The sequence below is a fragment of the Silurus aristotelis genome (assembly GCF_946808225.1).
Source record: "Silurus aristotelis genome assembly, chromosome: 8".
NCBI classification, from domain to species: Eukaryota; Metazoa; Chordata; class Actinopteri; order Siluriformes; family Siluridae; genus Silurus; species Silurus aristotelis.
The window spans coordinates 2021041-2031456 of record NC_139581.1 but is presented as its reverse complement, the minus strand read 5'-3'; the positions used below and the strand labels follow the sequence as shown (position 1 = coordinate 2031456).

The 10416-nt window shown below is 41.2% G+C and overlaps 1 protein-coding gene across 1 annotated transcript; it reads right to left on the bottom strand.

Moving 5' to 3' along the window:
- Positions 1-134: 134 nt before the first annotated feature.
- Positions 135-7097, bottom strand: agxtb (alanine--glyoxylate and serine--pyruvate aminotransferase b). The gene is made up of 11 exons (XM_083548048.1): positions 6727-7097; positions 6449-6641; positions 3865-3929; positions 3675-3775; positions 2353-2423; positions 2138-2222; positions 1559-1657; positions 1392-1461; positions 1017-1112; positions 815-943; positions 135-645 (listed from the first exon to the last, which is right to left on the bottom strand). Exons 1-11 carry the CDS (start codon positions 6991-6993, stop codon positions 538-540), a joined length of 1284 nt encoding a protein of 427 aa, XP_083404174.1. The 5' UTR covers positions 6994-7097; the 3' UTR covers positions 135-537.
- Between the last annotated feature and the right edge of the window lie 3319 nt (positions 7098-10416).

Below are 10416 nucleotides of genomic sequence, written 5' to 3'. Positions count from 1 at the left end.
TATTTGCATACGTCAACTCGAATTAATTGAGTATATCGTCTACTCCTTATACCAGATCTCTCCTGTCAATCATGCTCCAGTCTGCTCAGAGTCACCACAGAAATACAAATTTCAGAGGTAAAATGGTAAAAATCCACACTGTCAAAGACGTTTATTGATTGCATGAGTATTTAATGAGTATTTAACTTATTGCAGCTATATAGAACGATGAGAAGAAGCATGACCTTTCAAAGCCCCGGAGACGTCTCCTCAAACCCTGGAGGCATCATATGGCACAAGAAGTGAACATAGCACTGAGAACGTGGCAACACCTCGCGGTTCAAACACTCCAGTGAAACACCCCCCCCCCACACACACACACCCCTCCCGCTGATTAGTCATTTAGAAGAAAACAAACACCTGGAATAATAAGACAATTCACACATGGTCCTAACGTCTGCGGCGTGTTCGGGGTCTCCACAGCTGTCCTGCAGTCGAGTGAGGAGTCCGACCTCTCTCTCTCTCTCTCTCTCTCTCTCTCTCTCTCTCTCTCTCTCTCTAGGCTTTGTGTTTTTTGCAGTGTTTCAGGGCGTCAGACAGGGCGGCCAGGGCTTTATCGGCGTTAGACATGCTGCAGTTGTAGCCCATCAACCCCAATCGCATCACCTGGAACACAGGAGGCGTTGGGGTCAGATAAAAAAAGGGGGCGGAGCCACCTTCAATCGGCTAAACCCATTCGTAATTAGGGTAAAGCTTCTCGACTAAGTAGCAGAACGAGCGTGAATTAATTATATCGTTATATAAATTAAAAGACGTTCAAACACGTTCTTCTCACCATGCCGACAGACGGCCCCAGCCCTCCCGTCATCTCCAACTGGTGGTGCTTCATCATGTACGTCAGAAGCTCCTTCCAGTCGTATCCCTCAGGAATGGCGATGGTGGTGACCGATGGAAGCCTCAGATCCTAAACACAAGAATCACACCTTCAGAGTCTCGTTGAAGATCAAAATGACTCGGGTGATGAACGAAAGCCTCACCTTGTCTTTGATGAAGAGTTGAAGGCCGAGATCTTCTAAACCCTTCCAGAGATACTCTGCTACCTGTCTGTGCTGTTTCCACGAGTTCTCCAAACCCTGCGGAGAAGAACCGGGCATCAGTTGCTCACTCGCTGACTCTATGTAAGGCACCTGCTGAATTCTGATTGGTCAGGAGGAAGAATAACTGTTAGAAGAAAAGGGCGATACAATGGGAGACTGTGTAGTTTTTTTTAAAGCGACACCTGGAACATCTGGAAATGAGAGAGCCTTCTTCACTGAGACTGATGCACAAAAAGCCCACGCCCATTTCGCAGAGAACCTCCTTAACCATCACTCAAATGTACTGTGTGTGTGTGTGTGTGTTTTGCGTAACACCTTCTCGGCGAGGATGGCAAGACTCTCTCTCAGGGTGAAGAACCCGGACACGGGGCCGGTGTGATGATACCTGCAGCACAGAGGAACAGAAATCACACACTCGCTCCGCATCAGGCGTGACGATGATGTGATGATCTCACGAGGAGGGTTTTCCTGAACACACTCACAGTCGCGCAGGTTCACCATCGTTCCCCCAGTAGTTGGACAGGTGAGTCATGTCCAGCAGGTAGGACACGGGCCTAGTCTTCCTGTTGAACATCTTCTGACTACGAGAAGAGAAAAAGCCAGTGAAAAACCAGGAGTGTTCACTTCCTGTCTCATGCTCCGGTTCCTTTCTGTTAAATTCAAACGCAGATCAAAGGTGAAATAAAATGTTTTAAATTGTAGTTTTTATTCTTTAATTTGTTTATAATACAGCAAATTAATTTTTAGTACAATTTGAAGAATAATTGATTAATCCTGCCTAAATAGTAAATCAAAATCAATAACCAAATTAATACATTTTATAAAATGAATATATAATTTGTTTAATTGATTAATTGGGTCAGTTAATTAATATATTTAAAAAACACTCCCAAACTGCTATTTTTTGTTAATTTTTTTTATATTGCTTTTGTCTTTATTAACCAAAATTTTCTTCGTTTTTGTAATAGTTTAAAATATAATCGAAAAATTTGCCACTGAGATTTCAATACTTCACGTTTGAGTACACACACACACACACACACACACACACACACACTTACCATGCTCTGTCGTTGAATGAAATAGGTGCTGTACCCGGAGGAGAGTTTAAGGCTTTCTGTGATCCCGTGTACAAAATATCGATCTCTGTGTTAAGAAAACACACACACACACACACACACACACACACACACACACACACACACAAAGACATTACACACTTAACAAAAACATCTAAACTCACTAAACACATCACCATAAACACGTTTCTTCTTACTCTGTTTGTCCATGAGCAGAGGTGATGCTCCGAGAGACGCCACTGAATCCACCAAGAACAAGCAGTTATACCTACACACACACACACACACACAGACACACACACACACAGACACACACAGACACACTGAATCCCTTACGAACCACTGAGTGTTTATTCGTTTTACACCTCATCACATGATCCTAATCAACCAATCGTATCATTCATTATAAAAAGTTTCATGCGCATCCTTACACACATCCTGCACTTATATATACTTATATATACATATAAACACCTCTGTATAATGTTCATGTTTCTCCCACACATGTTTACACTGTGCAGTGCTTTTAGATTAATTTTCTGTATTTTTATCCTCTTATACATTACATTCTGTACATATTTACATATTTATCTGCACTTCTGGTAGAAGTTAAACTGCATTTTGTTGCTGTTTGTCTCTACTATACAATTACAAATTATCTATCTATCTATCTATCTATCTATCTATCTATCTATCTATCTATCTATCTATCTATCTATCTATCTATCTATCTATCTATCTATCTATCTCTATACACGTGTGAATATATATATAACTCTTGTCTGTACATCCATCTCTCGCTATATCTATCTTTCTATCTCTCTCCATATATTTCTAATCTAATTTTTTATGTCTATCCATCTGCATATCAATCTATATATATCTTGTCTCTCTCTCTCTCTCTCTCTCTCTCTCTCTCTCTTTCTCTCTCTCTCTCATTCATATATATCTATATATAAAATCTGGTCTCTCTATCTCTCAAATCTCCACAAATTCAAAGTATCAAAGTAAATGATGAAGATGTTGAGATGTTCGTTGGGAGTGACGACGATGGACAGGATTAGAAATGAGTTTATTAGAGGGACAGTGCATGTAGGACGTTTTGGAGACAAGGTGAGGGAGGTGAGATTGAGATGGTTTGGACATGTGCAGAGGAGGGACATGGGGTATATCAGTAGGAGAATGCTGAGGATGGAGACACCAGGAAGGAGGAAAAGAGGAAGACCAAGGAGGAGGTTCATGGATGTGGTGAGGGAAGACATGCAGTTGGGGTAAAAAAGGCAGATGTAGAGGACAGGGGGGGTGTGGAGACGGATGATCCGCTTTGGCGACCCCTAATGGGAGCAGCTGAAAGAGGAAGAAGAAGAAAGTAAAAGTAAATGAGGACTGAATGTGGATTTGGGATGTAAAAAAAAAAAAAAACAGAATTGTTAGTTGAGGTGTCCACAAACTTTTGCCCATACAGTGTGTGTGTGTGTGTGTGTGTGTGTGTGTGTGAGTGTAAGAATGAAGTCCCCACTTGCGGCAGATGTCCCCGATGCCGTCTACAGGGTGCGCCAGACCGGCTGAGGATTCTCCATGTGTGAGGAAAAACAGAACGGGTTTATGTTTGGAAATCTCCTGCAATCGAAAAACGCGATCAGAAAACACACACACACACACACACACACGCGGTTACGGAATTTACACGTGATAAAAATCTTTACTACCTTTTCGATTTCTTGATTTGTGAAATAACCACCAGGGGCTTTTACCAGAGTGTGAACTTTGGCACCTGTACAGAGAATAAAAATCATCAGTCACATATAAGAATTTCTGAATGTTACTGAAACACTGTGGATCTCACAAATCTTACAGACGTTTCCACAGATAGATATTCTTAGTGCTATAGTGTGTTTCTGTCCACCAGTGGACCAAGTACACAAACCGTGTAGTTGAGTAATAGTGGAGATTCACTCAGGAAAACGTGACTCCAGTAAAAATTCTCCTTTTAAACTTTTTTAAAAGTACAAAAGTATTTAAGCTTCAAATGTACTTCAGTTTCCAAAGTAGTGATTTATTATAACTCTAATGTTCCTGTTATCATTTTTATCACAAGATTCTTCACTGAATCACCTCAGTTTCTGTGTAAAGACTCGAATGTGACTCTCAGCACACTGATCTATTAATAGAATGATACACTGATTGATTTCTATTACAATCATCATGAACCCAATGGTGTAAACGAGGTCACGTGTGTTGTGGCGAGTTCGAGTCTGGAGTTTCTTCATCATTTATTCCTCTCTAAATGTTCTGCTTGATGTTGAACTGATGCTGAACTGTATGTTGGTGATCAGTAGATGCACCGAGCGCCGATCAGAACACGTGTAAAACAGAGCGTGCGTTCGATCCTGATTCTACTTACATTTTAAAAACAGACTCGTTACTTCAGGTTTCATTTATTTGACAAAATGCCAATATTATTCTTCTCATTGCGCCGTTTTCAGCAGATCAACCCGTTTCTTGTCATTGTGCTGCTTTTTTAATCCACTGGTGTATCATTTCCTCTCACACACCACAGACGTAGACTAGTTTCTGAAGCTCACAATGAGCAGGCATGGATGAGACAGAGGGAGTCAGTGATGAGAACATGAGTGAGAACAGAGACATTCCTGATCATCATCATCATCTTTTCTTTGCTGGTGTTCTACATGGTGGATCTTCAGACTGGATACATTCATTAGAGAACAACATTAGAAATAATTTTATATTAATATGATGTTACAGTGTGACACTAAACAGGTAGTAATAATCACTACTTTCTACTGAAGAACACGTCAGAGCACAAACTTCTTTACTGTAATTTAAGTGAAAAAGTGCAGTCAGAACTTCAGCTTCTCTTTTAAAACATCAGTATCTGCTCTTCTACTGAGTGAAGGACGTGTGGACTTTTAACATCTCTGATTCACTCATACATAAAAAGAAACAACTGAAAATGTGGTTAAGTAGAAAGTAAGATATTTGACTGAACTGTAGTTACAGTAAAAGTTTCCTCAAATGGAAATATTTCAGGAAAGACATTGGTTCAACCTCTCTATGTTCTCCTACACCAATCCACTGCTTTGTTTCCTCCACTGGCTTCCTGTAGCTCCCTGTGTCAGATATCAACCACTGATGCTTACATACAAAACCAGACCATCTTTCAGCACTGCATCTCACCCTGAACTGCAATGTGGTAGCTCTGTGGTTGAGGCTCTGGGTAAATGATCAGAAGGTCATGGGTTAAAGCCCCAGTATTGCCAAGCAGCCACTCTTGGGGCCCTTGAGTGAGGCTCTTAACCCTTTGTATCATACTGACCCCAGTTTCTTAACATCACAGTGGTGTATGAAGAAAGAATTTCACTGTGCTGTGAAGTACTGACCTTTAAAGCAGCTTTATCCTTCTTAATGTTCAAACATCTGAGCTTTTAGAAGTCCTTACCATCAGAATGTATTTATTGATTGGGGCTCCAGAGCACTTTGGATATGAGGAGCGTCTGCCAATTGTATATAAAGGTAATATTTGGCTTTTATATTTAAATGTAAAAAAATATATAAAAAAAATATTGTAATTTACATTTTTTCAAGTAAAACATCTATTTACACTTTAACCTCATTAAATGTATGATGTTTGTATCTGTAACTACAGTATTTAATCACCTTTTTAATTAAAATCCTATTAAAGCTTCTGTGATTACATGCGACAAACAAAAGCTTCTCTTCTTCTAAATATGGAGTGGGATTTTCAGAAAGAGCAAATCTTATGGTCAGGTGTCCACCAACGTTTGTCCACACAGTGCAGGTGTTGTGATCTTTTGATCAGACTGTTTACTATGTGTTTCACATAAATTATAATTTTTTGAAGGTAAACGTTTATACACTAAAGGTGTGGAAGTTCTCCTGATGTTCCTGCAGCTGTGAAGTACAGTTTTGTAGCTTAGCTTTAGAGACTGTACACGAATGATTTTGGTGCATCATTCAGAAGAAAAGAAAATAATTGAGACATTGAGGAAATCGGCTCTTTTGTGCAGTCTATTATGGCGACCAAGGAGGAGATGTTTCTCAAGTGTCTATGAAGATGATGATAAATATTGGTACGACTTTATTGTTGTTATTCTTATTTTCGTATTGCTATGACTTTCATCTTTCATCGGCGTTGTAGGAATCAAACCCCAAATATTGCGGTAATGTTAAATATCGTGATATGATATTTCTGATATATCATCCATTCCTTCTCTATTCGTCACACAAAAACAGGCTGGTTTAAAGCGGTACCCATTCTGTCTGCGATTTCGGCCACGCGTTCTCCCCACACGCCGTTAACGGACACCAGAACACTCTCTCCGGGTTCCACGATGTTAAACACGGCGCACTCCATAGCCGTGTGCCCCGAGCCGCTCATCGCCAGCGTCATGTGGTTGGTGGTCTGGAAGGCGTAGCGAATTCCCTCCTTGATGTTGTTCATAATCTACAACAAAGAAGCAAAGGATGTGATAAAGGTTTAACCTGCTGATACTCACATCTCAGCTCGCAAGTGGTGCCTGAGGTCCCACCTCGTACATCTCCGGGTGCAGGTGACCGATGATGGGTCTCCCTCCGGCCGCCAGGACACGGGGTGGGACGTTAGACGGGCCAGGTCCGAACAGGTAGCGATGGGGCACCTCCAGGGGCCGCAGCATGCAAGCAGGAGGAGGAACGTGCAACGAGGACGGACTCGAGGATGAGGACGGACGTGTACATGACGCCGAGAACTCCAGAACTGCCACATGCTGCTGGGCCAGGAGGCGCACGCCTCTGCAGATCGAGCTCATTGGTAACATGCTGATTCCTGCTGATCTCACCGAGTTCCCTGATTTCACCGAGATCCCTCAGCGTTCTCTGATCTCTCTGAGAGTGAAGCAAAAAGCCGATGAGCAAATATTTAAAAACCAAACAGGGTCTTTGACCCCTTTTCGTCATGCGTCACCGCTCATGTCCTCCCCTCCAACCTGCAGCTTATAAACAGGATCAGGGGTGGAACCAAATACCGAGAACTTCAACATAAGTGAAAGTGTTAAAATGTTACTCAATTTAGAACAACTAACAAAAACAGTACAGAGTGCAGAAGTCAAGCATTGTCCGCTCTTATAAACGAGAACAACGTCCGTGCGAATGATTCTCTTCAATTAACCTTTAACTGAGTCAAATGATCACGCTTCGATTCATTGATTCAGTGAACCACTGCACTCTTCCTGCAGAACGAGTTCTAAAGTTCTAAATCAGGGGGCATCAAGCTCCTGTGAGCACCACATCATTTTTCCCTTCTTTAATGAGGTTCGGTAAAGTAACAGAAAATGACGGAGTGATTAGCAGCATTATTGTAGAGATTTTATTATGATTTTAAATATATTTATTTTGCCTCCAATTGCTGGATTTCACAGATACCGATAGCGAGGTCGGATCGCACTCACCGATAGCCGATAAATCAAACGTAGTTTTTAAAATGGATACTGGATAAAAACTAACAAACAAAACACTCCATGTTAAATAGCACTTTATTTTCAAAAATCTAACATAAAAAATAAAACAATACTGAAAATGTGCTAAATGGAAATAAATATATCCATTAAGTAATAGAATTATATAATTTATAAGTAATAAATATAATCTAGCGCTCTTCGTGCAGCGCGCAGTCTCAGCACGTGGCTTCTGCGATTCACCTCTAGAGGGCACTATTGTAATGACAGCAGACCGTTCCTGCATTCCAGTGATCGACTAGCGGTGCCTCGACCTTTATTAATAACTAAGATGACATTTTATTTGAAAAGCCAACCTTTATTATCAGATACAGATACGATAAATAAAACATGTCTCTGGCATTGTTCAGAGGGCCATAGTTTGGGGACCCGTTTTTTAAAGCAGGTTCATAAGAACTTGGACATTGATGAAATGTAATTTTGCCTTCGTACATCAGACGTGAAAACTAAGCAAATTCAGATGTGACTGAAGTCTGGACTTTTAGCTTCAATTCAAGGTGTTTTGTAAACAACATGTAGGAATTAGAGCATTTTATTACACTGTACCTTCATCTTCACAGACTCAAAAGTGATCAGATGCACATAAAGGAGCTTAGTATTAATCTGAAATAAAAAAATAAAACAGAGAACGAACGCACCGTGCCACACTAAAAAGAAGGAAAGCGAAGAAGATGATTACAAGATACAAGAAAGCCAAGTCAAGAAGACTCTGGAGAGCAGGCAGGTCTACCTCAAGATGCAAACCACTCAAGTACAAAGAGGACATTGCTAGAAGGCATCTGAAAAGCCTGTTCCAGTTCTTTGGACGGATGAGACCAAGATCAGCTTCTGTTGGAGTGGATTGAAGAGTAATGCATGGAGAAGGAAAGGAAGGGCTCATGATCCAAAGCACACCACACTCATGTTAGTTCTCACTCTCCAGTGTTCTGTATTGTTGAAAGATTTATGATCAAACTCTTGATGTCACCCAAATGAGGATGAGGTTCTGCTTTTGAGTCTGGTTCCTCTCAAGGTTTCTTCCTCATAGCATCTAAGGGAGTTTTTCCTTGCCACAGTCGCCACGGCTGCTCATCAGGGATAAATACACACCATTCACCTTCACTGTTGATTTCTGTAAAGCTGCTTTGAGACAATGTCTGACTTGACTTCACACTGTTTCTCAAACATGAAGGCAGAATTATTAGCATTTTTGGTCACCGGTGATAAAATTACATCTGATGATGTGAGTCCTGACAGACGGAGCGAGATGAATTATGAAGTGTGCCGAAATCCAAAACATCGAGCTTTTAAAGGCAAAGGAACAAAACGTTCTCACATATTTAACTCACCTGAGCTGCTTTTCTATTCCTAAAGACAAAACTGAAGCCAGTAAGAAGCAACAACTATAAAAGCTCCAGTAAAGACGTTATAATTCAGGAAACTCAGTATTTGGTGAGTTTTATTTATTTCTTCCAGAATTCAGAGAGTAACGACTGCAAAGATCTGAAATACTGAAAATAATTCTATGTATCATTGTCCAGTTACTTTTGATCCTGTGTAAATAGAGGGAATTTACACAGTGTGTTAATTAAAAAAGAAAAAGAAAAGAAAAAGGCTTCATGAATTATGTTGGTGAAACTCTTTAAATGAAAGCTGCAAGTCTTCACGTGCTCATGGCTTTATTTGGTGGTCGTGGTGTACAGGGGGCAAAAAAAACGTGTCGCTGTCCAAATACATATGAACCGGACTGTTTGGGGATTGCTCCCAGGGGGAACGTTTTCACGCAAAGACTTTTGGTACTTTTTCCTCCCGTGTGAAATGGAGCTGAGCTTGCAGAGGTTCAGAAGATTACGCACTCGCATCGATCACTCGTGGCCCTCGACTTGTTTGCCGACTCCAGAGAGAAGGAGTCGACCCCGGCGGAGCGAGCCGATTGGCCGAAGAGGACGTACACGCAAACGCACGAAAACCCATGCAAACCCCCACACCCTCCGTTCATACGCTCCGCCAGCACGTCACCCAGGACACGTCGATGTGTAGCTCAGGGCAAACGTTTGTATTCGTCTTGCTGATGAACAGGAATTCATATAATATCGTAACTTCAGGATCGCGCAGCTTCGGGGAGATCTCCAGAGATCTAAGTTCAGAGATCTTCATGATTTTCGTGTGTAACCTTCGTGGTGTTGTGTTTGGTGTCGTTAATCTTTCGTTGTGCTCTTTTCTAGAACATGAACTTCAGCCTCGGGTCAATAATTAGACGAGGAGGGTAAATAAGTCCGGGGTGGTTGTTTGTCTGTGTTTGGCCTTTGCACCATGATGGAGCTTCAACACTTTTACGCTTTTATCAGAAAGTCATTGTCTCAATTCCAGGCTGTTCCTCTCGCCGATAACAAGCTTTCAGTTAAATCTGATCAACCAATCACACACCTCGATTTGATGACATCATCAAGGCATCAGCATGCTTTCATTTCTTTCAGGTTCGTGGCGTGTACCTGAACTTCTGCTTAGCATGAGATTCAGCTTCAACCTTCTACCAAACACATAAGTATTAAATAGAACCCTTTATCCCCCGGTCAGGGTGAATGCTGGGTTGTGATTAGCTGGAAGGACTTCAGGCGTGAACTCTGGATCGTGATTGGCTACGTCATATGATGACGTATCAGAGCAGCTTTTTATCATATTCCCTTTTTTTCTTTATTCTGTCATCATTCTAAACACGATTCAATATGGAAAAACATGACGAATATG